Source organism: Liolophura sinensis, chromosome 1, assembly GCF_032854445.1.
Source record: "Liolophura sinensis isolate JHLJ2023 chromosome 1, CUHK_Ljap_v2, whole genome shotgun sequence".
Taxonomy (NCBI): domain Eukaryota; kingdom Metazoa; phylum Mollusca; class Polyplacophora; order Chitonida; family Chitonidae; genus Liolophura; species Liolophura sinensis.
The window spans coordinates 23,668,528-23,688,709 of record NC_088295.1 but is presented as its reverse complement, the minus strand read 5'-3'; the positions used below and the strand labels follow the sequence as shown (position 1 = coordinate 23,688,709).

At 39.4% G+C, this 20,182-nt stretch overlaps 1 protein-coding gene across 1 annotated transcript in view; it reads right to left on the bottom strand.

Moving 5' to 3' along the window:
• Positions 1–2,602: 2,602 nt before the first annotated feature.
• The window catches only part of LOC135472199 (scavenger receptor cysteine-rich type 1 protein M130-like), a 45,292-nt gene continuing 27,712 nt past the window's right edge, over positions 2,603–20,182 (bottom strand). Inside the window, exons 17-32 of the mRNA XM_064751624.1 lie at positions 13,900–13,956; positions 12,890–13,037; positions 11,964–12,160; positions 11,597–11,726; positions 10,676–10,842; positions 9,917–10,070; positions 9,363–9,538; positions 9,012–9,138; positions 8,332–8,513; positions 7,794–7,941; positions 6,976–7,148; positions 6,114–6,270; positions 5,630–5,814; positions 5,019–5,141; positions 4,637–4,734; positions 2,603–3,920 (exon numbers count right to left, since the gene is read on the bottom strand). Coding sequence (XP_064607694.1) covers positions 3,585–3,920; positions 4,637–4,734; positions 5,019–5,141; positions 5,630–5,814; positions 6,114–6,270; positions 6,976–7,148; positions 7,794–7,941; positions 8,332–8,513; positions 9,012–9,138; positions 9,363–9,538; positions 9,917–10,070; positions 10,676–10,842; positions 11,597–11,726; positions 11,964–12,160; positions 12,890–13,037; positions 13,900–13,956 — 2,558 coding nt within the window. The 3' untranslated portion in view covers positions 2,603–3,584. The remainder of the gene's footprint in view (positions 3,921–4,636; positions 4,735–5,018; positions 5,142–5,629; positions 5,815–6,113; positions 6,271–6,975; positions 7,149–7,793; positions 7,942–8,331; positions 8,514–9,011; positions 9,139–9,362; positions 9,539–9,916; positions 10,071–10,675; positions 10,843–11,596; positions 11,727–11,963; positions 12,161–12,889; positions 13,038–13,899; positions 13,957–20,182) is intronic.

Here is a 20,182-nt window from a genome sequence, read left to right as displayed (position 1 = left end):
TCACAGAGTTGACTCAATTACATGTACATTTTATGTTAATCTGCTACAGACTTATACGTTCACGATATATAGCGTTATGTCCAGGTGGTTAAAATGTCCGTGTTCGTTCGGACTTAGGAGAGGCACGTTCAGTTCTAGCCCCGCGGAGAGAATTTGTGTATTCTCGGTTAACTGTTTGTGAGGTCTAGGTGAACATAAGCAGTCAAACGTTTTTTGAAAGCAGGCTAGGCCGTCACCACTTGTAGTACTCGGAGGTTATCTGTGGGCCTACAAGTGGGAAAGTTCATTAGTATCTAGTCAGAGCTGAGCCGCAGCCATTCCAGCAAAATTCTTTGCGGTAGAACGGTTTAATGGCCTTCTATCATGCGCCCTTAGGATAGAACGTCCTCGTCGCCCACCACATACTTTGCTGAGGAAAGTAAATTCCCTGAGGTCGATACAGCCAGCTAGTCCTAGTGCTTACATCCATGCAGGACGAGGACGAGCAGGACTGCTAAAACACCACTCTTGTGTCCACGAACAACTCTCTGACCGAGTGCCAAACTAAAAGAAAGAGCTGACACTCTTTGGTTGGTTATCAGGCGTTTTTGTTTGTAATTTCACGTCGTCACATTGTTTAATACCGATGGTACGGGAGAGATTCTAGGTTGTGTGACGTCACTCTAGATAGCTATAACATTGCAAAATGGCGTCACCAAATGAGTGGTGGCCACTGACGATTGTTTGCTATTTATTTTGTTCATAAGCCGCGTAGAATGTTTATAAGCGGCGTAGAATGCTTTAAATATTTTTAAAACATTTCTGGAATACCCCTTTACTAATTAATTCAGATTTAGTGGCTGACGCTATGTTGAGTTTAAAGACACAGCATTCACTTCAAGGGCTTAGTTTATGTTTCCGTAATGTTCAGAAACATTTGAGTGAATGTCCAAAGCATTGAGTATACCTATATACATTGTTTTCCTTTTCGACATTTGTATGTTTAAAACGCCATTGATTTTTGATTCCCTTTTTTTGATGGCTGGAAATTTATCAGACTTGACTCCATGTCAAATATCATGAGCAGGTATTTTAGTTAGTTATTAATGTTGACTTATCATACGATTCGTTATATATTGGCTCTTCCTGACATGTTACCACACAACGTCGCCGCGCCTATCTGACTATAGATAAGGGTTTTTACCTCACGGTTAAAAAAAATTTACGGGTTTCCAGGTTGTCAAAATCATTCAGGTGCTAACCAGGGTCGTCATCATTTGGCATATCTAGGCCTACTCACAAGTCTTACATGAATTTATATAAATAACGACTGTTGAAGTCACGTGTTGGATTGACGTTTTAACTAAAGCCCCGTCCAGACTATCCAACATCACTCAACTTTTGTTGACTCAATAAGAGTCAACTTAAAGTTGAGTGAACAAGTTGAGACGTGTTCAGTAGTCTGGACGGGTTCCTCAACTTCGTTCAACAACACTCAACACTGTCCAACAAGGTTGAATCGGAAATGTCCATGTGTATTTTTTGTCAACAAGTTGGGTGAAGTTGAGTGAAAGTAGCCAATCAGCGGGCGTGTAGAAATAACGTGACTGTCTTAAAGCACATGATCTGGGCAAAATGGCGACAAAAGAGAGAAACTGGTCTCATGATGAGGCGTCTTCTACGCCGAACAGCCATGGCAATAAGGACAGCTAATAAACCCACGATACGATTCTTTCGGCTGCTCGCCACTGTGTCTCGTGCACTGGAGAGAAAATATAGAGATTTCCCTCCAATTTATCGAAAAAAACACAGCTCAACATCGTTGAACTCACGTCAACACTGTTGAACAAAGTTGACCCATCTGATTTGTAGTGTGGACAGGACACTCAGCTTACCTCAGCAGCATTCGACTTGCTGTTCAGTGAACAAAAGTTGAGTGATGTTGGATAGTCTGGACGGGACTTAAGAAATACTTGACCTTTCTCCTTTCCCTTCGGGAATATAACAAACACTAAACACTATAATACTTAAAAATATAAGAAAGAAAGTTTTATTTGATGCAACAATGTAAAGCATAAAAAAATATTAGTACAACAAACAAGGGCATTTTAAAATTCTTCTCTAAGCTTATATAAACTCACCCCAAAATAAGAAACATTTATACAATTTATTGGTGAATAAAAGCAATTAAATATTTCAAAATTTTATCCATGTCCTACATACTGTAAAATAACCAACTGCAGACAAATCCATGTCCCTCATTTGATCTGTAGGTCACCAGTGAGAAAGGTCACCGGCAACTTGCTAGACATTGGGGGTTTACCCACCATAAAGACGCTCCCTAGTAAAGAGAAGACACCACAGGCAGCTTATTAAACACTCATAACAGGGTACTATAAAGGTCCAGTTATTCGTACAGATGTTTATAATGTTGCTGTAAAAATGTGAAACCTGTGCTATCCATTAATGAAAGATGTAACAAGATGCATTTGCAGACATTCACCATGAATACAAACAATTGTAGATGATATCTGCATTCACGTTAGTACAATGTAAAACTGTAAACTAAACAGTGTTATGAATCAATATCCATAACATATATATATATATATATATATGTATATATATAACAATTCATAAATTGTTAAGCTAGACCTACATATGAGCACAATGACTGCAGATTGTATCCGTATTCACCTATCATCTAAAACTGAGAACTATATATACAGTAATAACGAATATAATGAATCAATGTTGACCACTCCGATATTCACACATTATATGTACTTAAATCTCCAAATAATCCATAAGTTGTTAAGGCATACATACAGTATGAGTACAAAATAGTTGCCGATAGTGTATGCATTCACTTATAATGTAAAAATGAAAACTATATACACTGTAATGAATCAGTGTCGACAATCCAATTATTAAACATTATATTTAGTTAAATTTGCGACTAATTGTCCGACTTGGCAAGAAGGATTCATCGGTATTCAATCACACCTCATTGTAAAATCTATCAGGTTGTCTTCTCATCGTTATGTTCAATTCATGAAACAAATGGAAAGGTATCGCTACATTTAAATGATTTACTGTTTTCAAAGTTTACTTCAAATATCTCCCATTCACAAATGTATATTATTCTAAGGTGAAGGTCTGATGAATTACGTCTGCCAAAAACAAAAAAAAAATTAGACAGCCTAAGTACAAGACAATAGATAAAGTCTTGATTGATTTTTAAACTGACGTCCCCTCAGGAATATCCAGCTGGCCATAAGACGGGGATGCGTCGTGGGATCTTGTGGGAGATGACTGGGGTCTTGATGAATAGTCGCCTCGTGGAACACCATAGCCTGGTGAGGGAGCGTGTCCAGGGTGTGGCGAAGTGTCCCTCTCTGGGTATCTAATGCCTGGAGACGGACTGCTCGGGTAATTTGTACCCGGCGGACCAAAGCCAGGTTCTCTTGCTGTTTCCCCTGACCTGTCCCCCACTGGCAGGCCGGCTCGTCTGTCCAAAACTCGGCCCTGGGGGCTGAACGGTTGAAGGATAGCTGTTTTCTTGATGACCATTCCCGTAGCCAGCCCCGAACCCAAACTCTTCGTCATCCTGGTAGTGTTGTGGTGTCCGAGGGGGACCGTCCCTCCGGCCAGGTGATATTTCTGCTGACGGACGGGACATTGGAAGGTTGCGGGGCCCTATGGTTCGGCGTGAAGTTCGAGTAGCCACTCCGATCGTCTCCATAACGCTCGACCGGTTGTCCAGTCTGACCTAGAGTGTGGTAAGCCGGTGGACTGAGATTTTCCTCATGGCGGTAATCCATCCCCTTTCTGTAGCCTTGATCGCTATCGTAATTGTAAGGTTTGGATGTCGGGCCGGCGGCGTACCCCATGGGACCTGCGGCCCTGGCCTTCGACGCGTTAGGGGATTCGTTGTAACCCTACAAAGCGTATATACCAAATTAGTTCAACACTTCTGTGAGTCTAACAACAAACACAACTTTTATACAGAGTTTAAATATTATGGAACACTGTCACAGAAAATAAGCAACACTCTAATTTTGATGAAGCTGGAATCAACCTGAACCAGAATAGGGAGAATAAATTAGTAAATGCCAAAATGGTTGTGCAGAACTAAGAGCTAAAACCCAAACAAGCCTGACGCCAGGCGAAAGGTACCTGTCCTTGGGGCATGCTGAATACTGGAGTTGGGCCAAAAGGGTTAGAGGTTTGTTAGGAAGGTTTGTCGTCTGATCGAGGGTGAGAAAAGAGCGTACAAATGATAAATTGGGCCGACAGCGCTAAAATTGGTGATGGGCACATATTGAAAGCCTTCCGTGGAACACATATCAGTTTTATTACTCCCTGTCTATATCAACTGTATCAACTGCATGAATATGACCACAAAAGTAGTTTGTTTTGGGGGAGGTTTTTTTGGCAAATCTGGCTAAGTAAGGTGCGTATGGGGGAAGTGTCGTATACATAGATCATGACTTTCATAACTTTCTGTTGCGGGACACACATCCAGAGGCAGGGAGCGTATGATTGCAAATTGTCAACACCCAACCCGACGGCAGACAAACTGATTATTACAGTGATATTCATGATAATTCTCATTTAAGGGAAATGTTCTCGTTTTGATCATGACAATACTTACCATATTGACCATGCCATTTCCATGGTTATATTCCACACTGCCCTCAGATCCCGTACCAGAGTTAGGCCTCTGCGATGAGGTCTTGAGCAAGTTACTCCCTGTAAACAATCGCAAATGGCTGTCAAACATCAATAGATGGTGGGGTTGGTGGAGGTGAACTACTGGTAATCGGGCAGAGATTAACGGAATGGTAAAAAGAAGTAAAAGAAGCAATTTGTGCATTGTGAAGATTCGGTGGCAATTTGCCACTTGATGGGAACATTTGTTTCCATGACCATGCTAAATTTACCTTAAACTGTTGATGTCCGTGTTATATAATGACCATGAATAGGGGTTTATAACCAGGCTGTACAATGTCTATTAAATATGACAAAATTCTTACGCAGGTCTCTTCGCGCTGCAGACCATCTTCGAATTCCTACACATAAGACCACGATAAGAATCGCAAAAATGATGAGAACAGCTATAACAATCCCGGCAATTGCACCCCCAGATATTCCACTCGCTGCAGAGACAAGAATCCGAGAGACATCTTGATAAGTCATAGACACTCAAACCCAAGCGTCAAATTTTTATCAAAGAAGACAAAGCACATTATTAGAACTTAAAATAAAACCAAATACAAACTATGTTACGTCTTCTTAAGTACTGATATATTGTGCAAAACTATAGGGTGTGACATAAATTTAAGCAAAAAAACAAATCTATAAAATATCAAGAACTATACTGTTTTTTAATGTATATGTACAGTTAAAATAAGACACCCCTTTAATATGTGAAATAAATTTTACCACAGTGTGCGAAATAAACTACGTGTACATTCCAATCTCCCTACACTGTTTATGTTGTAAGAATTAAGTTACTATATCCTTCATGTCAGATATGAATTTTACAGCCCCCAGAAAAGTAATTAATTTGAACAACACAGGCATTCTGACAGTCATAAATAGGTGATTAAAAACGACAGTTGCTGAAGTTTACAGTAACGCTAACCTGGTTCGACAACAGTTCCACTGCATACGACACCAATGTCATCCCCATGTGTACAATCTGTGGCACCGACCAATGGCCCATGTTGACAGTCACGGATATCGGTTTCCTCACCCGTACAGTTAACCCGATGCAACCATATTTGTCCTTGACCTTCCGGGAAAATTGAGACAGTTCTCGGTTCAGATCTGAAAATGTGAGGAGTAATCATCAACATATCTAGCTACAATGAACAAGATTTCTATCCACATGTAACATCAAAAAAGTTGTAAAAATTATAACCAATTAAATTATTTTGTCACTCAACTATTAACTTTTCCCTCATATCGGGTCAAACCAGCTCTCCACAAGGGAAGCAGATCTTGTAACCGATGAAACAGCAGTGTCCTCGACCCATTAGTACAGTAATAACGATGACGCACTGAAATAGCTGCTGTCGTTATTCAAGAAGGTGTCTCATATGTACGCAGGTATATGTATAACTCACATTGGCACATTGAGTTGTCGACAGACAACCTTTGCGGCGTTACTGTTAAAGCCGTCTGCGCACACGGTGCCCCATACCCCGAACATCTTCACCTCCACTCGACCCGCCTTCTGCGATCCACCGGCAAGGCGAACTTTGTAATTATCTTCTGGCTTCCCTGCAGTGACACGTCTGTGATACTAACTTAATCAAGATACCAGTTGATATACTGGATGGGATTTAGACCCATGCGCACAAAACCTCACCATGCAACGTTCTTCAACCTATGACTCGAAACAGTAAAATCTTTCCGTGTAAATTATAATTTAGACCCAGCGTGTAGAGTTGCATCACATACAACATAGTAATGGCTCTATAAAGAGAACCTGAGATACTTTATAGAAAACAAATAAATGACATAAATGTTCTGGAAGAGTGGTCAACATAACCCCATACCTCGTTGATCCACAAGTAAAACTTGTAAAAATATTCTTGAGTATGGCTTTAAAACATGAAACCAGAAGAAATAATAAAGTAAATAGCACAATGCAAAAGCATAGGCCTACTCCGAATATACCAAGAAGACGTATTGTCTACGTGTAAATGTTTCCACAGCTGCATTTGTCATACTCAGCGAGTCCTATTTGTCTTGCATCTTCAGAGCTGAGAATGACAAATATAACGAAATGCTGAAATGTTCCGAGTAGGTATGCTTTGGCATTAGAAGCTAACTCATACGTTTTAGCATTTAGAAATATATAATGTGGGAACACGTCCCACAAGAAATCTTGTTGGCACAAATTATGTCATGTGTCCAATCCAGCCCAACAATCACTGGCCCCTCTAACTTATCTATTTAGACATATTAATAAAGCAACCTTACCGCAGTAGATGTTAAGATCATCTCTGTTGTCTGGGTCACAGGTGATCAGGCCCATAGGGTTGTGGTCACACTGTGCCAGACTCGACTCCTGACCCTTACAGGACACGCCGTCCATCAGAACACTACCGTTCCCCTTCTGTATGTAGGCCGTCGGAAGTCTAGCAGCAAATGTACTGAAACCAATACCAAGCTAGTTAATGGTCTGATGGATATACTGTACGATGACAACATTTAATCACGGGATAACAACGTGTGGCCAACACACCGTCAGAATAGGTTGGGTAAAGACACGTGAATCTTTTCGTCAAATTTATAATGCAGTAAACTAAACACTATTTGAATCTGAATAACATCAGGAAGAAATATATATAGGTAATAAGCATAAGCGCTGTGAGAAGAGCGTATGTACTGTGCGTTTCACTTAAAATTGGTTGATTCTGGGAAGTTTCCAACATTTTACAAACATGGTTTGAAAGCCAACATGTGTGTTCTAGCTTTACATGCAATAATATACACTAAAATAATAATATTCACGTATAAAACACATGTTTCTACCTGTTTGTTGTAATTCTGAGATGCACTTACTTATTAGATCACTATAACTGCATGGAACAACTGACCTGTTGCAAGACTGTGTTAGAGCAGAATCATAAGACCCAATCAAAAAATTTACCGCTGATAACTTAAACGAAGCATGCACAGAAGTCCTTTGATTTCTGAGCACAAACTGACTTGGGAAGGTTATAGCCTACGGCAGGACTAACGTGCTTTCGTCTGTATAAATAATTTGCTTATTAATGGAAAAGAAACGTTCGCACCTTCCAAGTCCCAAACTCTGACAGGCAACACGAGCTTCAACCACACCAAGTCCGTTTCCGCATATTGTTCCCCAGTGAGAACCGTTATAAACTTCATACAGACCCATCATATCTTCTCCTGGGTGACGAAACTTGATGTTTTTTGTGTCTGAAACAGGAGAGAAGAGTCGTGCATGTTGCGATATTCTGGATAAAAAGGGCGAATTTGAGAACGAATGGTTAAGAGTTGAATCTTTTATGGCTACAACTGTTGCAGCATTCTTTATTAAACACCTTTATTTAAACTTACATTAATATCTAGCCCATACCCATAATTTTGCAGATGCGTGTATTGCAACATTGTGTCGATAAGCAATTGCTCACTTCATGACGAAATGATATTTGGTCTACGTACGTATCCACATACCAGCGACGCTATAAACTGATGATATGCAAGCCTAGGCGTACACAAGCTCCATGTGTATGTATAATCAAGATGATGATACGTATACATGCACACATGAAGGTCGACATGTCATACACATGCCCATATTCCTACCTGCTGGTTCACAAGTCAACTGTACGCCACCGACACTGATATTCTTTGCCCTCAGCTCTTCGGGATCCACCCACTGATGACGACAGTTAAAGAAAGTGTCTTCTGAACCGCGACATGAGCTCACTTCCAGAATCTCTCCAGGGCCCACCGATACCTCTCTGGAGTTGAACTTTGCCCCAGATCTGAAATACACCGTCCCAATGGACACTGTACACTTAAACTACATAATTTGTGTTCATTTTAGGCTTCTTCGTAATGGATTAGTCTGAAATGACCTTTTTTTCAAATGGGAACAGATAGAGCAACCTTGACCTTGGCCATGAACAACTGCCATTCAAGAACAGTCTTTATGTCTGTCGACGAGCAACAGTCCCCTATACACTACGGCACATAGGTCACTCTGACATTCCCATATTAGCCTTGCCCCCAATGTTTACAACCTTTACTGAACTGGTAAACATATGAAAATTTTCCGATTACATTTTCTTACTTTATATGATTTAATGTTGTTTGACACTAGCCCTTTACTCCTAGCTCTTGTAATATTCCCGGACATCCATGTGAAAATCCATCGTCGAATAGGCATTGAGTGTGCATAGCGAACTTTCATTTCTAACTCTTAAATATGAAAAACACGCCTAAATTTGTGATAAAAACATACAAAGAAGAACAAGTCCCACCTGGGCAGGCCCAATGCTCTGCAGGCTACTGTTGCGGCTTTAATGTTGAAACTACCGTTGTACACATCTATCCATCTGCTTTCATAGGACAGCTGCAGACCGCCATGTTTATCCAAACGGTAACTTTCTATATAGAAACAAAAGAGTAATTTCATTAGTCGTGTTACACTTGCTCATAGAAACATAAATTTATGTAAGGATCTTATCGGAATATCCGGCTGTACATTGTTGAGATAGAAATAACAAAATTTCACATATACGCCCATCGCCATGTGAGATGATTATATTCACACAGTCAAAATGATCCTGCAATAAGCCAATTCTCTTTGGTAAAGTGAAAAACGATCATACCACAAGAAACTGCTACATCATCTGAATGACTGCAAGTCATGGTAATGGGTTTTCCGTCAAAGTGTTTGCTGCAGTCCATGAGGCTTGACTCTGAACCTTCACAAGACACATTGGCCATCCAGATCACTCCAGACCCAGTCCCAAAGTGTGTGTTAGGAACAGCACGGGCGTTTTTGCTGAAAACAGAATGAAAGATGCGATCATTATTGGAAGAAGCTACTCATTAATTCGGATTTATTAGTGGAAGCAAAATGTTTTTTTTTTTTGGAATCCATAAAAAAATGAATGTAAAAAATCAGATGTGCATATAAATTCTGAGCAAATTATTTTCAGAAAGCAAGGATAAGGTTAAAATAACCTCTGCTATTTGGTATTCTGAAGCATGCAGAACTACTGCGAGTAGCCCGCGGAGCTATATATTCTGGTTTGGACTTCAAGATCATAAATAGGTGATGGAATTGTTGAGAGTGCAACTGTGGTGCTAAGAGATTAAACGTCTCTTGGATGAAGTCAAGTTCGCCCATTTTTTGGTGTTTTAAAAGCAGATTTCTTACTATTCATAACCCAGTGACTTGCACACAACGCTGGCGGCCTCTCGTCCAAAGCCGCCCTTGTTACACACAGTCCCCCATCTGCCTTTGTTAAACACTTCCAGACGGCCAATAGCTAATGACGAACCGTTTATCAGTCGGAATTTCAACTCACTGGCTGCAAGGTCAGAAATAAATATATTGTTTGAAGAGAGCAAATTGACAAACACCAGAATAACAGATCAAAATTTACTCAGACAATACAAACCAACATTAAATTTGCTAAAGGTCCATCTTCGTACAATCACACCAAGCAGATTTGTCTTTAATTGATCTCTATGTTTATTACATTGGTATTTATTTCCCTAGTCAAACATTTTTCACATACACGACAAGTCGTCCGGGTTTCGGGTGGATGAAACTCGAATGACAGGAGTGATCAGCTGACACAATCTGAGCTGGAATCAAGCCGTTAACCTCAAGTAGCTCAGTTAAAAAGTGATTACTGTATATTTATTTATTTATTTATTGCATGGTTGGTGTTTTACGCCATGGTCAGCATTATGGTAGGAGTGAAACCTTAGGGAAATTCACCATCACAGTTATTTATATAGCAATCTGCTTGCGGCGGCAGAGACTATATATTTATTGTGCAAGTATGGCAATATTCCCTCACTATGATTGTTATTTTCTGTGTGAACAAAGTTTTACTAACTTTCCACTTTTTCCAACCCTAATACTTTTGTCTCATTTTTCTCGTACTTGTAATTACATTGTTAGTACCTGCCGCACAGAGCACGCCGACGTCCCGTCCACCTTTACACTCGGTGTCCCCCCAGATGACGGAAGAGCAATCCTTCAGGCTTTCCTCAGAACCTGTACATCGTAAATCATTCAGCTTCCACCTAGTCGTGTTACTCTTTATCAACCTCAAAGGGCGAGAATCCGACCTGTAAAATTATATATTTGTTTGATTGTTTTTTATCGTCATTCTCAAACAATTTTTACTTATGCGGTGGCACTCAGATTTATTGGTAAATTTATATGTAGAGGAAACCCACTGAAGATTCCGGGGTAAACCTTAGATCTTTGGCAAATTACTAACAAACCTTCCTATCTGTGCAGCCTTGCGCACCGGAAGGAACTGGAGCAGTGTTCCACGAACGATGTTCCTGTTCAAGGCCAGTATTAAACCCGCATCTCGTATTTCTCGAGATTGGAGACCTTAAAAAAAGCCAGAGCGTTCGATTATGTGTACAATGTTGAATACAGAGTGTATAGTACTGTTTAGCTGATTTATGGTAACGCCTCTACGGGTCCGTGCAGGGGTCTGAGCAGGGGTCTGAGCAGGGGTCCTAGCAGACCCTCGAGGAAACCACTAAAACTTCTAGTGTAAAGCAGAGCTGGCTGAAGCGCACTTCACTTGACCAGAACGGCTGTAGGTCTAGACGCAGGAACAGTGAAGCAGGCCTGGAGAAACGGCCCTTTTACATACACTCAGACCAAAAGCCCGAATATGAAGTAATTTACATATCCCTTCTTCTAACCTCTTGTATCCCTAGTAAAATTCTAGTAAGTTCAAGAGAGAAGAGGCTCATTTCAAAGGCAGCCAAACGAAAGCTATTTCTTCAACAAACAACAATAGCGAACTGGTTTTCTATTACAGAAACAGAAAACGTTATAGGATGAATTCGATATAATTACCACGGCTTTTGCAGGGTTCTACAGGCGACTACGGCATCCTCAACTGTCAAACCATCTGCGCACACAGTAGACCACGTGGAATCAATTCTAACCCTCAGTCGGCGATCGTCCAACAGACGATATTCAGGTACTACAGAGGTGAAACAATATCTTAGTAAACCTTAGAAAACTGTGTCCAAAATATACAGCCAAACATAATTGTCACAAGTACATTCAAACAGGAAAACTTTTCACTTATTTATTTTATTTCGTTGGTATCTTACGCCATACTCAAGATTATTTTATTATAACTTGATATATTTGCCACCTTGTATTTGTCACACATCGTTCTTGCCAGCTAATACATCATCTTATAATGGTAACTCACCTGCTGAAGTGCATAATACACCGATTCCTCTAAAACAGGTTTCATTTTTCGGTGTTCCAATGGTCGTGAAGTTAACACACTTTACAAAGCTAGTCTCCTTCCCAGTACATTGGAAGTCGATGGATAGAGCCTTAAACTCCAAGAAGGTTTCGTTCTCAGCCAGATAGCTTTCATATGGTGTTATAACTGGATGCAAACTAAAACGAGAAGAGAATGTAATTTTACACCAGACATAAAAGTTTTAATAAGTCAATGACAGGACGAGTACTTTAAATTAAATAAAATGATAGATGAATATTTTTGAAACTCTATTTCCTCGTGATACAGAATAAATATCACCTGATTTTAATAAGTCAATGACAGTACGAGTACTTTAAATTAAATAAATGATACTTGAATATTTTTGAAACTCTATTTCCTCGTGATACAGAATAAATATCACCTGATTTTAATAAGTCAATGACAGTACGAGTACTTTAAATTAAATAAATGATAGATGAATATTTTTGAAACTCTATTTCCTCGTGATACAGAATAAATATCACCTGATTTGTCTGTTGTTGTTTTTTCAGACAGCGACAACAGACTGTACTCATTACCCAAACCTGTTCCCAGGCCTGGATTACGGTCAATCGGAAGCTGCCCTGACGTAAGGTTTGACAAAATGTTCGAATAAGGTTTGCCAAAAACAGCTATCAGGGGCAGAAAAAAATTGGGCAGAAGCAAATGTCACAGCAATCTCAGACTAAGGCACAAATATATAAATATTAGATGGCAACAACGCCACGAATATTACAACTCAGTCGGTAATCCACGCAATGAACTGTTGGAGAAGAAAGTTGAAGAACACTTTACCAGAAAGGCAATACAGGCCCACATCCAAGAAGATTAACACATACTAGCTGCGAATGTGTATTTAGACAAACCTTTGTAAGCTCATTCCTCGACACAGCACGCTTGCCTCACGCCAGGTGAAGGCAGGTGACTTGCTGCAGATCACAGAATCCTCTCCTTCATAATTCAGTCGTAATAAACCATCACGGGGTCCTCCACGCCATAGGCTAAATGTCTGTCCTGAAACCATGCACATTAAAATGAATGTTACAGGTGCGATTTGCGCACTGTTATATCTGGGATTAGTTAGATTCTGGACACTGCTTTCAGTGACTGTCTTCACTGAGCACTGCACGCATTTTCCTATCAAAATTTATGATTTTAGAGAAACTACACCCAGAGACAGAAATTTGCAGCATCTGTCTGCAAAAAATAAAAAATACATACATGTATTTTAACATAAAAAAGAACCAAAAGGCGCAAACAAATATGAAATCGGTTCTCGGGTTGTCTTGAAGTAATTGGAAGGTACGACAAAAAACTATGACGGCACAAATCCGATAACATTTGTGTGAAACTACAAACACAGTATTACATTTATTATTACCCCCTGTCAGTCTGTCTATCTTGTTGTCTGTCTGTCTTTGAGTTTTTCAGCAGGTTTTAACTCAGCATACAAGGGTATTTAAGACCCAACGCAACTCAACTAAACGACTGTTGCGTTGGGTCCTAAGCACGAGACTCAACTCCAGTTATCACGTATATTCCGGTTCAATCTAGGACGTATGACCTTCAGTAACTGGGCCCAGCTGCTTAGCGACCAACTGAGTTAAGCCGAGTGGCGTCTTATAAGCTGTCTTGTATATGCACCAATTTGGAATTTGTCTGTAGTGAGCTTGAGAGGTGAGTGGCTTGAGGATTGGATTCTGTGAATGACTTCTGCTGTGGAAACCGATTCTGTCCACTCGCCAACTCTCTTTCATGACCGTATCAAATGCTATGAATAGTATTATAAGTCAAACAAATGATAACGCTGACATCAAAGACACACAGACAGAGGGGACACTTTTGCAATAAGGTTAGCCTCGGTATCATTCCTTACCTTGCGTCTGAACCGGCAGAACAACCAGAAAATAGACTTGTATCAACCAGCTCAGGACTGAAATACATGACAATTGACACCTTTTACAAGTACATAGATTAGTAGATTTCGGAGGTTTTCCACTGGAGACTTGGTTACATACATACAACAATATATCCCAGTATACATACACTGGGAATGCTGTGCATACAGAATATTAAAGTGAGCATAATGAGCTTTTTATTTCGTACAGGTATATGAAAATGAAATTCGAGGAGTTTTCCAGGAGGTTTTTGTCATTTTTAAAGCTAATGCAAATTATAGACTATATTTTAAGTCTGAATTATAGATGCTTTAATTTGCATGCATGTATATTGAATAGTACGCTTGCTTTTGCAAGAAATATCTGCCCTTCACCTCTGTAATGCGACACATTCTTTGATTCGGCCTCGGTTCAGTAAAAAAAAATGAATGCAATATATCATTATGCAGGGCTTCCTCTGGGTCAGTATTTTTTGCCAGTCACTTAAGTCATCTTTTGTAGTAAATACTATTTTTCTTTAGCCATACTTCCTTAGTGGCCATGACTCTATAGGTCTCCTTCTGTAATTCGTTTTTATCTGCCTTGGTGTAGCTGCTAGAATCAGTTTGGTTTCTTCCAGCTATATCTGGAGTTTACCAAACGTTACATTTAGAACAACTGCCCTAAAGATAATGGACCAATGCTTGGCAGCATGTTTTTGTTTTTAGGGGAAAAAATCAATCCTTTTTTCAACCTTTTTGTAAGATTCTAGTAAAATGTAATTTCCTCTATCAGAAAAATTTGTTACGTAATTAATCTGTAAGTTCAGCTTATTTAAATGCAACATTATGATCAGTACATTGGAGTAACACAGTCTGACAGGAGAAAACCAGACGGCGTACACATTTATGTAACGGCACATATTCTGAAACATTTACTTCGGATAAAAAAAATAGTTTATTAAGTGGAAAAGTTTACATTTTTCATGGTAGGTAACTTCATTCACAGGTGTAACTCTACCTTGATTTATCTCCCTTGATAATGTTTTTTTTTACAATTGGTGATGAAAGGCATCCCCCAAAATGCCATGATTCTTATTCGTTATTTAATAAAAATAATTTCAAGCCTTACTTAATGTAAGTCAACTTGCAACAAAGCTGAACCCCTTTCATAGATTTATGTTAAGTAATCGTTTTACAAGTGTGTTTTTGTTGTTTCGCCGAGATGAGGCCGTTTGAAATGAAAGTAAGTGGATTATTTTAATTAGAAAAATTACGAAAATCTGCTAAAAACCCCAGAAAACTCTCATGGTAGATTTTGTATAACGTTTGTATTTTTTCTTAAGTAAATAAACTTGTCTCGAAAAATATTCGCATTTTTCAAATTTTAAATTTCCGACAGTGGCGAGTGCCAGCGGAAGTTCTGATTATGGGGAAATTATCTGCGAGCTCCCGATATAGACTCGGCGGTCAGCAGGCAATAATTAAGTTCGGGACAATCTAAAATTTTCAAGAGAGTTTCCAGGAGTATTTGTCTTTTTCAAAGACTTTCAAGTACTTGAAAATGAAATTGTATTTTTCAAGTACTTTCAAGGAGTTTCAAGGGCTGTGCGCACCCTGTATTTATTTATTTATTTGATTCGTGTTTTACGCCGTACTCAAGAATATTTCACGACGGCAGCCAGCATTATGGTGGGAGGAAACCCACGACCATCCGCAGGTTGCTGGTGGACCGCACTGGTGAGAGACTTCCTTGGTCACGTGAATTTTTATCTGTACAGACAACCTGTCAAAACTTAGCTCCTAATTTCTCATATAGTGTCATTATGCGAGGTTTTACGCTTGATCAGGTGATAATTTACGAACTAATTGTAACATTTATGAATGTAGACCTTTTAAAGGTTGTAATAATGCTTATGAATTTACACTCATGCCAGTTTTCATTTAATGAAAATTTTCCAATTGATTAAGGTAAGCACATTAAGGTGTAGTTCAACATACACTGTACTAAAGTATACGTCTTTATTTCATCCTGGCTATAGCCTAAAAAAATATTGGACCGCTTCGGTGGCCCAATGGTTAGAGCGTCCGCTTCAAAGTCGGGAACCCCGTGATCAAACCCGGGTCGTGTCAAACCAAAGACTTTAAAAAAGGTACAAATCAAAATCTACAAGAAGTCAACAGAATGTGACACAGAATGAAGAATTAATGAATTACATGCTGTCGATCTTCCAGACAAAATTGATTTTTCCATATCTCAGTCGTGCTCAAGCCTCATGCAAAGGGATCAGAGAGTTCCTGTGAATTAAAAAAAAAAATAAGGCTTTAAGTCATATGTAAAGGTGACGTTATATACTTGACAATAAACAAAGACTTGCGACCATTGTGCATAATACATGTATGGTAGGAGCTGGCATTTAACTCACACAAGATATACACTCAGTGTTCTGTTGAGTTCACGGGGTTTTGCCGATCATTCTGCAAACAATATATCTAGTTCCTTGGTGTCCGCATTCACACATATAGCTGTCAATCTGGTTTGACGGGACCTCTCGGGTACGGTAAAACGGTAAAAACGTTGGATGGGTCCGACAACCACGCAGGCTCTCGACCAACGAATCGATCGAATCCAGCGATTGCTGTTAAGGATGCGATTTTAACTGACGGGTACTTGGCGACGACCGGTAAACAATCGCATCTAGAAAGTTTTGATCAATCGCACCTAAAAAAATTCGAGTATGTATATTCTATAAAACAGATGTCTACTATGCTCACCATATATCGAGGTGTGAAATTTTACTTTCATGCTGAAAACCTGGAAAAGGGACACTCTATGTGCACCGCTGCCACTTATAAGGCCTACAACTCATCCAATCCAATCACTGGCGCCTTGCGTTTACAAATTGCCACGTGATCAGTCATTTCTGACTTTCTTCTGACAAATAGTATATGAAAAAGTGATTACAGATGTCTTCAGACAGTTAGAACAAATAAGCAATTTGATTTTTAGTAAATAAATTACAAGGCATCATTTTTAAGAGATTGTCCATTTCTTGTTCTTATTAATTCACTTAAACTTTGAGAACAGCATGTATGGGAGGCCGTGCAATCAGTCAAAACAAAATACAACTGTATTTCCATAGCCTGTTTCACTTCTTCGTTCTTCGTTCTTTTCTTCAATTTAAATTTAAATTTGGTTACATTCTTCGAAATCTGGAAGTTATCGCATGTACGGCTATAACTAAGTTCCACCGCTCCATCGTTTGAGTGCACATAATCTTCTATGAGGACTTATAGCACCTTATGGCCAAAGAAAAACACCATCACTATAACAAAACAATCATTGTAGGCATACAGGTACGCTACCCTCTCGAGAGGGGTGTCTAAATGTTATAATTACATGCAGACGTGTATGTGAGATTATTAAAATATGTGACATACTTCTCTGAGAAAAATATACAGTACTAAAGTAAATGTGAAGACTTGCAATACGGATGTATGTTTGTTGCAAACTGAAAGTCCGTGACCGCTTATTGAACTCCGTATTTAGTAGCACCTGGTGCTCTACACGCAGCTCTCGGTCAACATACTGTACAAAATGCTTCACCTAAGTTTTGTTTAACGTAATAAAAGTCCTACTTGCAGGTATGTACTTTTGTAAACTTCATGTAGTTTCATCCCTAAGATCATAGTTTACCTTTGCATGTCAAGGGTTACATGTATTCCAGACAAAGAATCGTTTGATTCATAATAAAAGTCAACGTTTATGCAGACGATAATCAAGTCACATGCGATCGTGTGCTCTCGAGCGCGTTTCTTATTACTGTTTGTGTTAAGTTTTTTGTACAAAAAAAACTTGTCATTTAAACGTTAATTCGGTAATGAAAACAATGTTGTCCTGCAGTTAGGGGATGGAAATGCAGCTATCTGTTATATTCAATCAAGCACAGTCGTGCAGGTAGCTCGTTTGGATCATATATCTGCAGTTCTGGGTAATTAATTGTTTCACGCTGATAAGATGTTCGCTGATAAAATCATGTGCGCAGTTATCATTTGATATGATACACGTCAAGGATAACTGTATTCATGGAATTACTTTGTCTGTAACTATGGAAGACTAACGGTAACATAAATGCACCGAACACCTGTTTGAGTAACAATACAGCGCTTGTCAATGTAACGGCAATTCGCCTACGTAAGTTAAGCGATCATGTAGTATTCGAGCCGAAATGTAAATTATAAAGAGCGATAGTGCTATACTGTTATGACATAATGATAAAGTTGTTCATAATGGAAGCTTAACTGTATCGCCCGGTCTACACGCGCCGACAGGCCGACATATGCCTAGTGTACGGGATGCTTCACCTCAGCTTTTGTTTAACGTAATAAATTCCCACTTGCATGTAGTATTTCCTGTATGTCCTGGAGACTTGAGTCGGCGTTGATCATTTACTTCTATTAAAGAGGTCCGCTAGATCCATGACAGGTGTTACATGTACTATATGGAACAAGCAGTACACGGCGGATGTGCGTAACATATGTCCCACCTGTTTGTAAAATATGTACATTTCTGCATCGATGAGTCATGGCGCGTTTTATGGAGGTCTACAAATATAACACTTAAACCTCCGAGAAATGGAGTGTACATGCACAAATAAGGTTCACACATACATAGGCGCTATTGTCCTTCACCAGCCAGCGGACAGTAATTCAAGAAGGCTCAACTGTTACGCCTTGTGGGATGCAGTATTGCCCTATTGCCTCAACTGACACTCCTACGCTCCTAAACAATTCAAGTGAAAGTTTTTTTAGTCCATGTTTTGTTTTTCATTTTTCTTCGGTATAGGCTGTAAAACTCCGGTCTAAGGGTGGCTGATAAGCGAGGATCGCTGGTCATCATTATGTAGGCCTATATATTTGGACCGCTACACATTGCCATACAACATAATATATAGGCTAGCAGTATCATTGCGGAATTCATAGTGCCCTTTATGACAACAAAGTATGTCTACATAGAAACTTCCACTTTCCTACTGATAATGATGGTAGCGGCAGAATAGTCCATTGCCTCTTTCTGTCCTCAAAGCAAAATTATGTGAGCGATCCTGTTCAAGTTGAAAGGTAATTGTCTGTCCTGGCAGGCCTCTGTACACTCATTAAGTTAGGGTTAAGGTTATCTATTATACCTATGTCCTCACGACAAGTATATAGGTCATACATGGAGAGTCTCACCTTGACAACAACGTCATGTGCGTGTGTATATTAGACGGCAGCGATGATTTAACACAAATAGATTTCCGCATAATGGAATAAATGGAAAGCGAATACATGTACTGCTTACGAATTTCAAAACAAATCACAGCAACACATAACCCCACATACCATCGAGAAAAAAGCTTTTCTGCAGTACGCGCATCATACCTTGAGTCATGAGTCACACAAAAGCCAGGTATTTGAGCTACTTAATACCTGTCCGGCTAATTTTCTTCATTAATTGATATGAGGAGAAGCCAGGCAGGTGATGTCAGTTATTTATATACGTTATTTGTTTATTCCGACGGTGTTATTGGATCTTCTTATAGGCCCATTCCTAGTCAAAACAAACCAACCGACACCGAGTCTCAGGTGAGCATCAATTTACCTGAACACATTGCAACTCACATGTAAATGGTAAATCTGGCTACCTGTACCTGTGAAAGTGACAGTCTTCCGTGGTCCAACAAGATTAACTGACATACTTTAAACAGGATGATTCTTACCAGTGCGAATTTGACTGCCTATCCTTCTTGTCTCATTTCCCTGAATGTCTCACCTGTACCGCCATTTTAAACACTGACCCAGATACCTGAACTATATACCCGCGAGGCTCCACACGGTGAAAATCAATGTGACAGTCGTCTTTATATACTCGAACCTCTAAATGAGATAATTTCACAACGTGAACATTTTCAGACTTTATTTCAAGTCATATTTAGGTCTTACTGGGGCTTCCATGATGTAACACAGGTAACCCTTCTTTTGGTTTTGTTATTTATTATACATGTATGAGTTACGGAAACCCAATATATTATGTATTCATGTATAGTAGGCTATTAAAGTGACATACCTTAATTATGTCGAATTTGTAACAATTTTTGTAAACATATAAATCTGGGAATAAGGAGTCTATCTTAATCCCTGATATAAATTGACCGCTAAGTGAGGATGCCATGTCATCAAATTTTGAATATAGGCCTTTTTTTGGCCTGATAGCAGCAAGCATGGATCCGAACATCATGGAATA